General features: G+C 36.9%; 1 protein-coding gene across 1 annotated transcript in view; it reads right to left on the bottom strand.

Annotated features, from left to right (window-relative positions):
• Window positions 1-18,459, bottom strand: part of LOC128657846 (pecanex-like protein 2) — a 629,457-nt gene that overhangs the window by 296,555 nt on the left and 314,443 nt on the right. The window contains 1 exon segment of the mRNA XM_053712268.1: window positions 18,037-18,187. Coding sequence (XP_053568243.1) covers window positions 18,037-18,187 — 151 coding nt within the window.

Here is an 18,459-nt window from a genome sequence, read left to right on the forward strand (position 1 = left end):
TTGCAGAGGGATGCAGCACTCTTAAAATTGCAAAGCTTCTGAAGCGTGATCATCAAACAATCAAGCGTTTCATTCACAATAGTCAACAGGGTCGCAAGAAGCGTGTGGAAAAACCAAGGGGCAAAATAACTGCCCATGAACTGAGAAAAGTCAAGCGTGCAGCTGCCAAGATGCCACTTGCCACCAGTTTGGCCATATTTCAGAGCTGCAACATCACTGGTGTGCAATACTCAGAGACATGGCCAAGGTAAGAAAGGCTGAAAGACGACCACCACTGAACAAGACACGCAAGCTGAAACGTCAAGACTGGGCCAAGAAATATCTCAAGACTGATTTTTCTAAGGTTTTATGGATTGATGAAATGAGAGTGAGTCTTGATGGGCCAGATGGATGGGCCCGTGGCTGGATTGGTAAAGGGCAGAGAGCTCCAGTCCGACTCAGACGCCAGCAAGGTGGAGGTGGAGTACTGGTTTGGGCTGGTATCATCAAAGATGAGCTTGTGGGGCCTTTTCAGGCTGAGGATGGAGTCAAGCTCAACTCCCAGTCCTACTGCCAGTTTCTGGAAGACACCTTCTTCAAGCAGTGGTACAGGAAGAAGTCTGCATCCTTCAAGAAAAACATGATTTTCATGCAGGACAATGCTCCATCACACGCGTCCAAGTACTCCACAGCGTGGCTGGCAAGAAAGGGTATAAAAGAAGAAAATCTAATGACATGGCCTCCTTGTTCACCTGATCTGAACCCCATTGAGAACCTGTGGTCCATCATCAAATGTGAGATTTACAAGGAGGGAAAGCAGTACACCTCTCTGAACAGTGTCTGGGAGGCTGTGGTTGCTGCTGCACGCAATGTTGATGGTGAACAGATCAAAACACTGACAGAATCCATGGATGGCAGGCTTTTGAGTGTCCTTGCAAAGAAAGGTGGCTATATTGGTCACTGATTTGTTTTTGTTTTGTTTTTGAATGTCAGAAATGTATATTTGTGTATGTTGAGATGTTATATTGGTTTCACTTGTAAAAATAAATAATTGAAATGGGTATATATTTGTTTTTTGTTAAGTTGCCTAATAATTATGCACAGTAATAGTCACCTGCACATACAGATATCCCCCTAAAATAGCTATAACTAAAAACAAACTAAAAACTACTTCCAAAACTATTCAGCTTTGATATTAATTAGTTTTTTGGGTTCATTGAGAACATGGTTGTTGTTCAATAATAAAATTAATCCTCAAAAATACAACTTGCCTAATAATTCTGCACTCCCTGTATGTATATATATATATATATATATATATATATATATATATATATATATATATATATATATATATATATATACACAGTATATATATATATATATATATATATATATATATATATATATATATATATATATATCGATGTTACAATCTAACTATTAATTTAAAAAAATTATGTTTGGACATGCACATCCATGTGGCTCAGAACAAGATATTCTCAGTAGTACAACAGCATTGTCAATACTCAAGCTTCTAACAGCACCAGTGGGGCTTTTAATCATGTCAGTGATTAAGAAACAGTCTAAACAGATTTTGAAAATGTTCAATTAAGAAAAGTGCTGTGTTGCAAATGCTGGTGCACGGTGAATACTTAAGTACACTTTTGAAAATGATATAGCTTTTATAATAAGCACTTTTGTTCAAACATTTATATAGCAACATTTTTAATTCTTTAATCCATTTAAGATAACATTAACTATCCAAATTGTTCATGTTAAAATAGAGTGTCTTATATTTACAATCTTGATAGGAATCAGGGAAGATATATGTTTAATTTCATATGTCTTTAATCTTTCACTTTACATTACGTTGGATTACAATATTTTTTTTATTCACATTTCTTTAGATGTGGAACATGCACTTAATGTTTCAGAGGAGATCGGCGGTTATGTTCGACAGTTGAGAGCTATTGTGACAGAGGAGGAGTCCCTGGGAGAGACCCAATATCCAGAATCACAGGAGCAGGGAATCTCCCAGGGGACATCGGATTTGGAGGCTCTCAGCTGTGCTGCCCCTCCTGACCCAGAAGACCCAGCTGCTCTGGACCCTGGTGCCCCTCCTGCACCTGTTGCTCATGCTCCATCAGCTCATGGCCATGCTGATCCTGGCCACGAACTGCCTCCCATCAATGATGATGAGGCAGTTAATCAAATGTTACATCTGGCCAGGCAGTACCGGGATGATCACCTTGAGTTGCATGGGGCATTAAGATCATCTATTGAGCAACAGGGGCAGATATTAGAGAGGGGCATTATAGTAGATAGGGAAAGATTAGATTTAGAGAGGGAAAGGTTGAGAATAGAATCAGCTAGAATAGATTTAGAGAGAAAAAGATTTGAATATGAATGGATGAAGGATAGCACAAGATTAGAATTAGAGAGAGATAGATTTTTTTACGAAAGGCAGAGGGATAGTGATAGACTAAATTTTGATAGGGAGAGATTAGAAGTAGATAGGGCCAGGGCAGCTGTAGAGCAGGGAGAACTCCAGCGTTGGGAGAGGGCAGACAAAGACAACCATATTTTTAATCGTCAGTTGTTTTTAACGTTTGGGAGAAGGGGAACAAGGTAGAGCTCTCCCCCCCTCTCTCTATCACCCAAAAAAAGAAAAGATTAGGGTGTTTTAATTTGCTCATTTTATTAGGGTTTTTAATGTGCTCATTTAATTTTTTTATTATGTCTGTCCTTATTTATTTTGTTAATTTGTTGTTTTTAATCAAAATATGTAATAAAATATTTTTATTCAGAATAAATGTGTTTGTTTGTTCTTACTTTATTCACATATTACAAATGTTACAAATGATTAATGATCAAATTCAATGCATGTGTAAGATATTCTTTACTCTGATTATTAAAGGTTCAATCTACTCCATATAATTTTTTTAAAATTATTTTTAAATATATGATATTGACCTTTTGCATAAACAACTCACTTATAATAAAGGTTACACAAATCAATAATTATAATTTAATGATTCATAATTAACATGTGATAGTCAAGTAATTTGAAATGTATTTAAATTGTGTAAATGTATTCATTCTCATATTTCATAATTATATGACATTTTCAAAGAAAAGGAAAGAGAACATCAACAATGAAATTTTAAAATCAAATAGAGCATTTAATATTAATAACATAAAATAAATATATCTATTAATGTATATATATATATATATATATATATATATATATATATATATATATATATATATATATATATATATATATATATATATATATTAAAATTATAGAAAATTAATTGGTTTTTATAAAATGGAACTCAATAGTTTAAGAATAAAATGACATTTTATCAGTAACCTGTCAGAATATGCTTATATAAAAGATAATCAGAGAGGTAAAAACTTTATCACTCTAACATTGTTGTTAATGGTAAAAAGGGGAATGTGTAATACAAAGAATTACAGATCTTTTATTGAATATAAATCGGGTGTTGAATGTCACTTTAAACACGGACAGGCCTGTGCTCAAGTACATATTGAAAAATCCTCATGAAATTTTGAAATAAACACGCATAGAAAATACATAACTCACTCACAATCTTTGAGCTAAGATGAAAAACAATAATTGAAGTGTTAGTTAATACATTTAGACAAATGGTACAAGCACAGGTACCTTGTCAAGGTTCTTTAAAAAACATGTGTCCCCCTAAAACTGCCACACAATGTAAGCTCTAAATCCAGAAAACTGTGAAGAAGTGAAGGGTGCACATGTAAATAAACCTTCTATTTCTCAATATTTATAAGAATAGAGAGTGCAAAAGAGAGAGATTGTAAGAAAGAGAGAGATTGCAAGAGAGAGCGACAGAGACAGACAGACAGTGACAGACAGAGAGGGAGAGAAACACATGTATTCATTTCTAAACCTGTAGTGCATTGCTGCTACTTCAAAAAATGATAGCAATCTAGTTTTTTTTTAATATATTAGTTCAATGTGACAGTGAAACAAATAAATAAATAAATGAATATTTATAAATGATTGTTTTAACTTTATAAAATAATAATTAATAAAAAAAATGTGACGTGTTCTTTTGTATTCTAAGTTGAAAAATAAGCCTAAGAAGTTAATATGCAAATTTCTTAGACCTTGAAGACTGCCTGTAATCAGAAATAATTTAGACCACTAGAGGTCATTAGTTAATGTGTTTCATATAAATAACATTGAGCTCATGCACGTTAAGTTATCCGGAAGTTAACAGTGACTGGCTAAAATGCAAGTCTGCCTAAAGAACTGAAATAAGGGGGCAGTTTGCAAAAGCCTAGATAGAAGTTAAACACATATTACAAAATGTTATTGCTATAACTTTAAAAATAAGAACAGAGTCAAGTGTACATCCCAAGAAATGTATTTCAAGATATTTTATTAAACATGTGTTTCATCAACTTTACATTGAACAATTGCAGCAATCAACAAAAATAACCACTTTCAATCAATGGCAAGACGATGATATATATATATATATATATATATATATATATATATATATATATATATATATATATAAAAAAATTACTGTATGTTGCACAGTCAACATTATTGGCCGAGAACCGCCTGAATATAGTCTGCTCGAGATTGAACTCCCAGAGCATCATACTCCTGTTATGGATCTATATGTTCACCATACTCATGGTTATCCAAGCTCTCCAGATATATATCAGGCATTGTTAGGGCAATGTTGTGCAACATAAAGCAAATCAAAAAAATTAAGGAGACTTTAGAGGGGGCGTACTAAAGAACCCCACCAGAGATGTCCAAGCAGCGGAAACGGCTCTTCAATATGCCAAAAGTGCGCTCAATCACCGATCTGTGTGTGCCTGGTTGTATCGTACCTCTTCCACTCCGTTGGGGGTTTTGACGGGTGTGAACAGCCATGGAAGACACGAATATCTAGAATCACCTGCATAAACAAATAAGATCATTGATATTAGCAATCAGAATGATTAAAATATATTGTATACATATGTTTGAGTATCTAAGAGATATTTACCTATCAGGATTCCCTCTGGCATTTGGCCCTCCTGGAACCAATGGTAGATGACAGAATTCCGGAGGATGAAGGAATTGTGGTTGAAGCCAGGAAGTCCAGAGCGTATGCTCATGATCCTCAACCAAGCATCACAGATGACCTGGATATTCAGTGAGTGGTTGTGTTACCTGTCCCGGTATGGCTCCTCTGTACCCCTGGGAGGCCACACCAATACATGCATGCAATCTATGGCCCCCAATACCCTTGGCAATCCAGCCCTTAGATTGAACTGGAGCTTGACAGCATGCCCCTCCTCAGGTGTATTTGGGAAGTGGACATGATGGACTAGGCATTGGTGCAAAGCATTCAGGACAACCTTCAGATGACATGAGAAGGTTGCCTGACTCATACCTATGCCTAGAGCTGCCACAGCCTGGAATGATCCAGTTGCCAAAAAATAGAGGACCAATAGCATTTTCACCATCCTACAGATTGCCCTAGTTCTTTCAGTGAGTGGCTCAAGAGAGTCCTTGATTTCGACATAGAGCCTCTCAATAGAGGCCCTATCTAGTCAAAATCTATGGATCACCTCTCGTTCACTGAGGGCATGAAGAGCAACCCTAGGCAGGAACACCCTCGGCACCCGCTGGCGTCTTCGTTGTTATACTGCAGCCATCAACACCCGTCTTTCCCTGCGTCTCCTTAAGAATAGGACAAATTGTAAATAATAATGAAATACAGTGATTGAAGAGCCCCTTTTATAATGCCAAGTTTGACAGCTGTAAATGATTTCTGTAATTGAATAAATGATGCGCCACACATTACCTAACAAATGACTTGCACAATTTGATTATTCTCGCGTCATTTTCCGAGCAATTCATTTTATAATTTTTCAAGATTTTCTGATTTTCGGTATTATTGCGTCATTTGACGAGCACAATGGTGTGTCAAAATGAATGTCTGCAGCTTAGGTAATCCAGGTGAGTTTAGCAGCTGTAAGAAATGCAGGTGTATTGTTTGTGCAATTAACTAAATTAATTATGAAAATTACGAGTATCTTTTTTTAGATAACATTAAAGAACAATGTAATGTATTAACATTTGCAAACCAAAGTATTTAGCTATAGTTTAAATCATATTTCAGATTTTTCTGTGTTTGGATGGCAGCATTATGGATGTTAAAAAGGTCATGGATTACTCTGTTTTTAAGATAACATATTAAAGAACAATGTGGTGTATTAACATTTGCAAGTAACAAAAAGAATGCAATGTCGAACATTATGATATGAAATCATTTTTTATATCCTTTATGTGATTCATAATGCCATTTTAAATTCATTTCAATGTATTTTGCAAGCGCAAAGTAAAACAGTGCTATGAACTTGAGCAAAATACATCTAAATAACTTTAAAATGTTATTCTACTTCCAGAAAAGCATAGCAACAGAATGAAAACAGTGACAATATTGATTTTGAGAACTAATATGAGTGACTGACCTTTTAAGTCTCCACGACGCTGCCATATAAACAGAAAATCAAAGTTCAGATTTCATCCCTATATAAATACGCATGTGTTGTGCATAAATAATTGATAGCATAATTTCTGTGCACTGTTTTCATTCTCTTGCTATCCTTTGTGTGAATTTGATTTTCTTTTTAAAATCTTTCTAATTTCTGTGCACTGTTTTCATTCTCTTGCTATCCTTTGTGTGATTTTGATTTTCTTTTTAAAATCTTTTTAATTTCTGTGCACTATTTTAATTTTTTTTCATCTTGCTATCCTTTGTTAAATATTTTTGAGGAACAGTGAATTACAGGAAGGGAATGCTATTTAATAACTTTTTTTGTGTTGCTAACATTTTTTTCAAAGCCTATATACAACAGTAATAAACATGGTGAAAAGAGTTATTATTATTTCTCTATATAGTGCACTAAATGTGTAGCAAGAATATTGATTGATTTATAAAAGGGTATACATATTTAATAATGTTTTAAATTGAGTTTTATTAGGTGATATGCTTCACTCTCTCGCAGCATCGAACATAAGATTTCAGTGTTTTCTGATTCCCATTGACTTCTATAGCATCTGCGATCTCAATGGTGGCGGATTGAAAACTAGGTACGCTGCGTCGGATAAGACGCAAGCGTAACTATTCATTATTTGATAACTTATTGACAGCTTAAAATTGTGTCGAATAGGAGTGTAAATTAACAGAATTACTCTTAAATTCAACGGGTTTTCTATTCGCATCAATCTGCGTTGAATTGAGACCGGCGAATCGTATGTTACGACACAAAATTCTAATTATTCCGATCTTGATGCTTTGATAACTATGGCGCTTCAATCTTGCGACAACTATGACGCGGAATTCAAGCGCATTTTTAGTTGACGCTTTGATAAATAGGCCTCAGAACATGCAATTTTAAGCAACTTTCTAATTTACTCCAATTATCAATTTTTCTTTGTTCTCTTGGGTAGCTTTATTTCAAAAAGCAGGTATTTAAGCTTACAAGCCAGCCCATTTTTGGTTCAGCACCCGGGATAGCGCTTGCTGATTGGTGGGTACATTAAGCCACCAATCAGCAAGTTGTACCCAGGTGCTGAACGAAAGATGGGGCGGCTTGTAAGCTTTACATTGCTTTTTAAAATAAAGATACCAAGAGAACAAAGAAAAATTGATAACAGGAGTAAATTAGAAAGTTGCTTAAAATTGCATGCTGTATCTGTATTTTCATGAAAGAAAAAAAGTGGATTCAGTATCCCTTTAAGGTGCATTGTGAATTTATTAAATATAAAATATGTAAAATGTTAATAATTAATTTACAGCTAGATTACGAGTTTTGCGTTATGAGTGAAAAAGCAGTGTTATGGCTCATAACGCTGCTTTTTCCCTAATGCCGGTATTACAAGTGTTATCGGTATAGGTGTACCGCACACCTTTTTGGCCGTCACGCAACGTCAGTACAGCACTTTTTAAAAAGTCCTTTTTCAATGGGACTTCCATAGAGCCGGTATTGCGAGTTTTCCTGGGAGGCTAAAAAGTGAGCGGTACACTCTATACTGACAAGATCCGTACCGCCATCTAAAGTCAGTAACTCATAAAATTCACTAAAGTGTTAAAAAGTACACTAACACCCATAAACTACCTATTAACCCCTAAACAGAGGCCCTCCCACATCGCAAACACTATAATAAATTTAATACAGCACACAGAGAAAGTCCAGCACTCACTTACAAGCTCCCAGCTAAGATTAAAAGATTGCTTTTAATCTTAGCTGAGAGCTTGTAAGTGAATGCTGGACTTTCTCAGTATTAATTTGTTTTGTAATTTTCCATACAGGCCTTGCACCCAGACCTGTCTGGGGTTAACTGCCTGTGACTCTGGGGACAGTGCAGCTTCCTGAGAGTGCTATTGTGCACCCAGGGCTGTGCATGTTGCAGAGTCATGGGATGTGTACCCAGTCCGGTCTGAGAGTGCAGTCCCCTTCAATGTTTTACTATAATAAATGTATTAACCCCTAATCTGCTGCTCCAGATCTCGCGACCACTATTAAAAGGTATTAATCTCTATTCCACCGCTCCCCGACATCATCACCACTATAATAAACCTATTAACCCCTAAACAGCCACCCACCCGCATCGCAAACACTATTAAAATATTATTAACCCCTAATCTGCTGTCCGCCCACACCACCGCTATATTAAACCTATTAACCACTAAACCGCAAGCCCCCCACAACAAAATTTACTAAAATAGATTATTAACCCCTAAACCTCTGACCTCCCACATCACTAACTCTACATAAATATATTAACCCCTAATCCTAATGTAACCCTAAGTCTAACCCTAACGTAACCCTAAGCCTAACACCCCCTAACTTAAATATAATTAAAATAAATCTAAATAAACCTTACAATTATTAACTAAATAATACCTATTTAAAACTAAATACATACTTACCTGTAAAAAAACCTCTAAGCTAGCTACAAAATAACTAATAGTTATATTGTAGCTATCTTAGGTTTTATTTTTATTTCACAGGTAAGTTTGTATTTATTTTAACTAGTTAAACTAGTTAGTAAATAGTTATTAACTATTTACTACCTACCTAACCTGCCTTACATTAAAACCTAACATTACAATAAAATGAATTAAATTAAATTAATAAAATACAATTTACTAAATTACAAAAAAATAAAAAACAAAATTATCAAAAATAAAAAAACGAATTACTCCTAATCTAATAGCCCTATCAAAATAAAAAAGCCCCTCAAAATAAAAAAAAACCCTAGCCTACACTAAACTGCCAATGGCCCTTAAAAGGGCCTTTTGCGGGGCATTGCCCCAAAGATACCAGCTCTTTTACATTGCAATAAAAAATACAAATAACCCCCCAAAAGTAAAACCCACCACCCACCCAACCAAACCCCCCAAATAAAAACCTATCCAATTAAACCTAAGATAAACATTGCCCTGAAAAGGGCATTTGGATAGGCATTGCCCTTAAAAGGGCATTTAGCTCTTTTACGAATTGCCCAAAACCCTAACCTAAAAAACCCCCCACCCAAAAAAACCTTAAAAAAAACGAACACTAACGCATGACGATCCACTTACAGTTATCGAAGTCCGGACATCCATCCTCATCCAGCCGGCGAAGTCTTCATCCAAGCGGCAAGAAGTCTTCATCCAGGCAGCTTCTTCAATCTTCATCCAGCCGGCAAAGTCCTCATCCAAGCAGCAAGAAGTCTTCATCCAGACGGCATCTTCTATCTTCACCCATCTGGCGCGGACCGGGTCCATCTTCAAGACATCCTGCGCGGAGCATCCTCTTTTTACGGTCGTCACCGTGAACTTAAGGTCTATCAGCCAATAGGAATAAAAGGGTAAAAAATCCTATTGGCTGTTGCAATCAGCCAATAGGATTAAGCTTTCATCCTATTGGCTGATCCAATCAGCCAATAGGATTGAGCTCTCATTCTATTGGCTGATTGAAATCTTTTTTTCCTCTTTAATTCCTATTGGCTGATCGAAATATTTCAGCCAATAGGAATGTAAGGGATGCCATCTTGGATGTTAGGGTTAGATTTAGGCTTAGGGTTACGTTAGGGTTAGGGTTATGCTTAGGGTTAGGTTTAGGGGTTAATAACTTTAGTATAGTGGCGGCAACATTGGGGGCGCCAGATTAGGGGTTAATAAATTTAGGTAGGTGGCGGCGATGTTAGGGGCGGCAGATTAGGGGTTAATAACTGTAATGTAGGTGGCAGCAATGTGTAAGGAATCACCTTTTCTTTCTGGTTGCACTACACCTTTAAGGAGATCACCTCCTCCCTATAAAAGGTCACATCCTGCCTTACTCGTTGCTGGATTATTGAAGTTATTCTGATAACCGCAGCCACTTCCTACTTTTCTACGTGAGGATCTTACAAGCCTCCAGCCCTGGACATCCTTTACCCTTCAACTGGCTAGCAAGGATCATACGATTTGTCTTGCTAGATATTACACCGAGTTTTTACTTCATGTTATTCAGAGCCGGTTCCTGAGCGCTGACGCCTACGTCATCAGCTACGGCAATCACACTGCAGCGTCTCTCTCTCCACACAGACGCCGAGGGAACTCTGGTAAAGCTGAATAAGGAGATAACTTGTTACTTACACTTCCCTCATCAGTCTAGTAGGTGTATTAGCAGGGGTGCTCACTCACAAGGACTAGAGGTACAAACTTTTAATTTCTTTATTTAAGCAAAGCCGTAAATTATCCTTCTGTTTTCTTTGCACCATAGACTACAGGTGATAATTCATATGGCCATATCAAGTCACACATGTAACTAGGGAAAATCCCTTAAGCTTAGTTACTACTGTGACACAAAAACAATTTATAAAGCTGTTGAATACAAGTTGAATATACCAAGTAAACAACACTATCTTATCTTGTGATATACTGTTCATTACACAATGTTAGGAGCAGCAGATTAGGGGTTAATAACTGTAATATAGGTGGCGGCGATGTTAGGGGCAGCAGATTAGGGGTTAATAACTGTAATGTAGGTGGCGGCGATGTTAGGGGCAGCAGATTAGGGGTGTTTAGATGTGGGGTTTATGTTAGGGTGTTTTAACGTTACTTTTTCTTTTCCCCATAGACATCAATGTGGCTGCGTTACGGAGCTTTTTGTAAACCTGTAATAGCAGCGCTATAGGGAGGTGAAATAACGCCAAAAATGTTGCGGTCGTTAATTTCCCTATAGCACTCAAAACTCGTAATCTGGCTGTTAAATAATTATTATACGTGTACTTAAAAATTCTAATAAATCATCTGAATATATCTGTACATTTTTTACAGTATCTATAATCATTAATAATTATTAAAAAAAAGTATTATTTTATATGTAATATTTATTTAATGTGACTTAAGATAACAAATTTTTCATGCATGCTAACCAACACCACATTAGACCTACAGCGCAAAACCAGAAATGCGTTATGTATATTTTACATTCCAATGTTTTTCACATAGAAAAAACTGTTCTATGTATTTTAAATAGATTATATACAGTATATGTATAAATAGAAAAATCTATTTAAATATAAAGAACATTGGAATGGGAAATATTAATATCTCCTGTCGGGTATAGCGCTTTGGGTTTTATATGGTGCTTGATCGATACATGTTTTTTTTTAATAGTAAGCACTATTGAAGTCCATGCGGAGAATAAGTTAACAAATTCTCAATATCCAAAGTCATTTGGTTAGCATGCGTTGGGTTTCGCTTGTGAGCAAAACTTTTACTTTCAACTTGTAAAATGATGCCTGCTGGACATACTATTTCTCAGTTGAGATATCAGGTTATAGAACAGATAAGAAAACCTAGGAGAGGGGGAGATAGACAGCAAATTCTAAAATCAAGAGAAACATACTGGATATACACCTTACAATCACTTATACCCCATGGAATGAATAAGGAAATAGATTGGCAAATTACCCTTCAATAATCATTAGAACAACTGTATTGACTCTCTATAAAACTAGTAAGTTATTGTCTATACCTATTAGAGAAAAGCTGTATAGGAGTTTTGTTTAAGTTTCTCATTTTCTTTTGTGAATGACTATGAATTATTATGATTCTGAATAACATATTGTATGTTTTGATAGACTATGTAAATTTTGTATATATTTATATGTATGTACTAATTCAAGGTGATCACTATACTGATGAATATGTATGTTATATTGTATCTTCCAGGTTACTATAAGTTGATAAGAGGAAATTGACTTAACCACTAGAGGGAGCATGAATGAAAGTCTCCCTGATGTATAGACACAGAGGGTTAATTATTAGTCTCACACCTGTACAGGTAGTAACCCCGCCTATTATGGCTACATAAGGAGTGGTTCTGTCATTTGTTTGTATAACATGATTAAGGTCAGGTTCTGACCGAAACGTCGTTGTTGTTTTTATATGTCTCTGATGTAATAAAAATATAAGGAATACTTTAAGTTGGTGCTGCTTCAACTTTTTCATTATACCTTTTGGGGTGAGTGCATGGACCCCACTAGCGTGCACCTTTGGTCTGGTTGATGAGTGCTGGGATTCTCTGTTCTCTCTATATTCTCACTAACAGTACCTGCTTGGTATCCTGTGTCTGCTGAGAATTCTGTGTCTACTATACCAGTGACAGCCTTACTCAAACCAGCTGTGCTTGCTATACCTATATAGTACCCTGTGATAGTCTCACCAACAGTACCCGCTGGGTTTCTGTGCCTGCTGATAATGCTGTGTTAGCTATACCAGTGACATCTCTCCTCAAACCAGCTGTGTCTGCTGTACGTTCCTGGTATCCTGTGACAGTCTCACCAATAGTACCCACTTGGAATCATGTGCCTGCTACTCAGCAGGCACAGGATTCCCAGTGGGTACTATTGGTGTATCCTGTGTCTGCATTCCTCCAACCAGCTGTATCTACCTGTTATTCCATGACAGTCTCCACTTGACTTCGGACTTTGTTACTGCAACCTACTTAGGTATTCAGAACTTTGTATGGGACTTTAGTGTTCTGCCTTGGGCTTATGTTCAAACTTGTTGTTTCTGTGATCTTCAATTTGAACTACCAACTGTTCTTTTGCTTATCATTCAGTAAAACTCCTGAAAAAAACTAATCTACAAATGCCTAACCCTCTTCCTGTCCTCCAGCTTCTTGCTTGACACCCCTGCAATCTGGTATTCACCCCAACACTCAACTGAAACTGCCCAGACCAAGGTTATTAACAATCTTCTTTCTGCTAAAAGCAATGGCCACTTTTCTATACTTATCTTACTTGACCTCTCAGCTGTCTTCGACACAGTCAACCACTCCCTTCTTGTACAGACCCTTAGCTCTCTTGTTCTCTGTGACACTGCTCTCTCTTGGATCCACTCTTATCTTTCTAACAGGTCCTTTTCGGTGTCATTTGCTTGTGACTCCTCCTCTTCAATACCTCTGTCTGTTGGAGTAACTTAAGGCTCTGTCTTGAGTCCTCTACTCTTCTCCATTTATACTTCCTTCCCTGGGTGAACAAAACTATGGCTTCAAATATCACCTCTTTGCAGATGACACCCAGATCTACCTCTCCACCCCTGCTCTCTCTCCCTCTGTCCTTTCTTGCATCAGTAACTGCTTATCTGGCATTTTTTCCTAGATGTCTTTTCATCACCTAAAGATTAACCTGTCCAAAACTGAGCTCCTTCTAATCCCCCCTCTAGCTCCACTGCAATTCCTGACTTCTCTACACTGTCAATGACATCACCATCTCCCCATCACCATACATCCACTGCCTCTGAGTTACATCCTGTCCTTCATCCCTCACATCCAATTGCTTTCTTCATCCTGCCACAACAACCTACACTATATTTCCAAAATTTGACATTTTCTGAGTGCTGATACCACAAAGCAATTAATCCACTCCCTTGCAATTTCCAGACTTGACTACTGCAATTTCCTTCTCACTGGTCTTTCTCTCTCCGGCCTCTACCCCTTCAATCTGTCCTAAATGGCTCTGCAAGGCTAATCAACCTTTCTCGTTGCTCTGTCTCTGCTGCACCTATCTGCAAGTCCCTTCACTGGCTCCCAATTCACAGCAGAAATAAATTCAAAATTCTCCTCCTGACTTACCAATGCCACTCCCCATTACCTCTACTCACTAATCAACAAATATACTCCAACCTACCCACTCAGATCCAACAATGATCTGCTCCTTGAATCATCTTCGATTATCACCTCTTCCCATGCTAGATTGCAGTACCTCTCTCGTGTGGCATCTACGTTTGTGCTGTCAGACTTTCCTCTAATCTGCTTTCTTTTAAACACTCCCTAAAGACATTTTTGCTCAGGGAAGCCTACCACCCAACTCAGTAACAAATCAATCCAACTTACCTAATAATTGCCCTCATCTGACTTTGTATTACCAACATTCTCACCTCCTTTTTTTTCACCCTCCTATCCTTGTAAGTTTCCACAGAAATAGGGCCCTCAACTCCTCCTGTATGTGTTTGTCAAACTTTGTCTAGTCTCTTTCTTGTATAATTGTTTTATTTAAACAAATTGTACTGTTGAACAATGATGCAGAATATTTTGCCTCTATATAAAGTATATAATATTATTAATAATAATAATAAAGCCTTTAAAAGACTTTCATTGTTCATCGTATCTGCACCTGCATTCTGAGTTTCACACACCTTAACCCCCACACAGAATAACTCAACCACAAGATGGAACTTGCAGAAATAGTTGAAGCTCTAACACAGCAAGTAAATGCAGTAACACAATCTGTGTGTGCCTTACAAGAGAATCAGAACAGCCTGGAAAAGCAACTTACCCCTACACCTCCAGCACCAGTAACCAGTGCACCTGTGTCAGAAACTGCTGTTAACAATCCACCTTAACCTTAAGTTGCATACCTGAGAAATGTAATGGGATTTGTCCCAATTCCTCAATTTTATTAACTCTTGTCAGATTCTGTTTTCTCTGCAACCCAGAATATATTACTCAGACTTTATAGGAGTTTAAACTGTTATTTCACTTATTTCTGGCAAACCACAGTTATCGGCTCACCAACTCCTTGTCACTCACAGACCTATCCTTGAGTCTTGGAATCAACTCTTGCAAAGCCTTGAATCACAATGTGAAGACCCCTACAAGACCTTCACTGCACAAGCTAAGATACGTGCCCTTAAATAGGGTAGAAGAGATGTAGAAGAATATATAATTGAGTTTCATCCCCTTGCAACATTAACAGCTTAGAATGAAGCTGCCCTACTGAATCAATTGTATGTTGGGTCTCTCTGATACTCTGAAAGATTAACTGGCACGAGTAAGAGTCCCTAAAACACTAGAAAGCCTCTCTGTCAACTCAGATACACTGCCGCCTTTGGGAGAGATGCATGGAAAAGGCTGCTGCGTATAGTCCCCCTCACAAGCAGTTTGTTCACCCTCTGCATACACCTTCACCAGCTATCTTTACTGAAGAACCCATGCAAATAGGTGGTCTCCAGGTCCCCTCTCTGAAGCCGAAAAGCAAAGAAGAAGGTTATTAAATTGCTGCTTGTACTGCAGAAATCCTGGACATATAGCTTGACTGTGCACTCTCTTGCCCAAGACTCCTAGGAGTAAGCAGCCTCTTACACTCCTATCCATTGTGCAAATGCCTAGATATTGCAAATCTCATTTGTCCCTACCACTCTCTTTGTAGTAGGACAAGAACTCTGTTATTCTACCTGCCTTGATTGATTCTGGGGCCATCAGATATTTTCTGGACACCCAATTGGCCCAAAGACTGCAGATCCACAGTGTCACTAAAGAAAAGACTATTCACATACAGATCATTAATGGGTAACCTTTAAAAACTGGTCCAGTAACAAAATAGACTTTTCCTTTATTTGTCGCAATTGGAAGTAGGCATCAAGAGACAGGGATTTTTGATTTAGTAACTTCACCAGTGCTTCCTTTAGTGCTTGGCCTCCCCTGGTTACAAAGGCATAATAATCCATTTATTGACTGGGAAACTTGAACTGTGCACTTTTGTCTTCATCACTGTCTAAAGACTCACGTTAATGCTACCCTCCAACCCGAGACTCCAGTAAAACAACTTGTTCAAATACCAGAGGCGTATCAAGATTTTCAAGATGAAAAGAAAGAAGCTGATACTCTCCCTCCTCATAGGGAATATGATTGCCTGATTGATCTCCTCCCTGGGGCTTCAATTCCCTTCAGCTGCATATATTTACTATCAAAAGCAGAGTTAAAAGTGTTAAAATAATATATTGAAGAATAATTACAAAAAGGGTTTATTAAACCATCCAAGTCGCCTGCTGTGGCTGGTATATTCTCTGTCAGCAAAAAAATTGGAGGACTTTGTCCATACATAGATTACAGGGTCCCAAATGCCATCACTGTAAAGAATAAATACCCACTACCACGTATTCTGGAACTCATGGATCGACTCAGATCAACAGATATCCAAGAAAGAGCTTTTATGTTGACGTTTATGCTTCTTATAGACTGCCATTGGAGCAGTATTATCTCAAAGAGCTGGTGACAAGTATTAGGACTGCACATTCAAAAAAAAAAAGTACAATAAGTGATCTGAAACATATATCTGTATTACTCATTAATTTAAAACTAAGAAAGTAATTCAAGCTATGAAATTTAACAGAATTTTTATTTAGATCATTATTTAATCGTACATAAAAGGGGTAACATTTAGTTCTGAATTAAGACCTACTGGGTATTGAGTCTTCATTTTATAAATAAGTTCAGCTTCTTTTTAATAAATAAGTTTCACATATGTATTGTTTTTTTTGCAGCTGCATTCAATCAAGAAAATAATACCTTTATCTGTACATCAAATTGTGTCAATGATGTTTAATGTTTCCTCTGTAGTACTTGATATAACTTATTTTACTTTGCTGCTATAATGGTATGTCCTACAGCAGAAGCATGGGTAGAATGCTTAAACCTTTCTACCAAAAAGTTCTAGTTGTTTGGTCAGTTTTTTTCTTTTTTTTTAAACTCACTGGGGCTAGAATCTAAAATTCTTAGATCGTCTGTAAACAAATGAAGGGTTTATCTCCTATAATACGATCTTCCCTGACTATGTAGCAATGTTTTTAAATTATTTTTTCCACTTTTTTTATATTGTCCATTATAATAAATAGTAAAGGGGACTTTAATGTTAGATAGTTTACCTCCACTAATCTTATTTTTGTATGCTAACACGTCTTCTCTCGTTTTATCCTTTGCTTCCTTATGGGCATCTTGTACAAAGAAAACCTTCAAATTAACCCCACTGACAATGTTACTCAATCACAAGCTCAAATCCAAATGCCAATTTCGAATTTACCTCTTCCCGATAGTGTTGAACAGTAAGTTATTGATAGCCAGAGCATGGCAATCTCACAAAACCCCTGAAGGACATGACTGGAAATCCAGAACTACCAAGCTTATGACTTTTGAGGCATACAGGTTTTACCTCTTTAATACATTTCAACACTTCCACATTGTGTCATTCTACTGGGGCCAATATAGAGGCCAATCTTAATGATCCTCCTTGTGGAACTAAGGAATTGCCTTGGGGCCCCTCCACCTCCCCACTATTCACTGGAACCTGTGTCCGCTCTCCCTCTTTTACCCCACTTCTCACTGTCGAACCCTACTGAGACCTCTATCTCCTATAACACCACCATTGGAGTTGTGGTACCTTCAGTTTCCTTGAACCAGCCACTTTTCCCCACACAATTAAGTAGAAATTTCAAATATCTCTATCTGACACTAGTTACTAGCATTTATTATTGAATTCAGTCAAATTAGAACATAACTATTCTGTTGCTACCATTTATCTGTTTTAGCTTTTCTATATTTTCTTTGTCATTGGGTTTCCTTTATTTATACTACCTTTGAAAACGTCCCCAAAAAACAAATGTTCTAAAAAAAATAACACCAGTTTTTATTATAAAAAATAAAATAAAATTCAGCAATACTAACCAAGGATTTCTCTTTGCCTGTATTCTTTGCTTTGAAGAACTGGGTGTGAAATCCAAAGCCAGGGATGGTGTTTTCGAAGCTGAGGAAGAATGTAATGAGCCACTACTCCCACAATCAGTGCTAGGCCAAACAATACAATACTGAGAAATGGCTGCACATAAAAAGAAAAAAAGTTATTTATCTTCTAAACATATTTCTTATTACTAAGAACGTATTATTACTAATTAACATCAATTTGATATATGTGTAACATATAATAAACTGTGACTTTAAAATAACAAATAAGTTAAACTTTCACAATTCAGATAGAATATACCATTTAAAAAAATCCCCAGTGTACTTCTATTATCAAATTGACTGTTTTCTTGGTGTCCTTTCTTAAGCGTAAACTTAGGAAGGCTCATAGGAGCTCAGGAGTGTGTG

This window comes from Bombina bombina, chromosome 4, assembly GCF_027579735.1.
Source record: "Bombina bombina isolate aBomBom1 chromosome 4, aBomBom1.pri, whole genome shotgun sequence".
Lineage (NCBI taxonomy): Eukaryota > Metazoa > Chordata > Amphibia > Anura > Bombinatoridae > Bombina > Bombina bombina.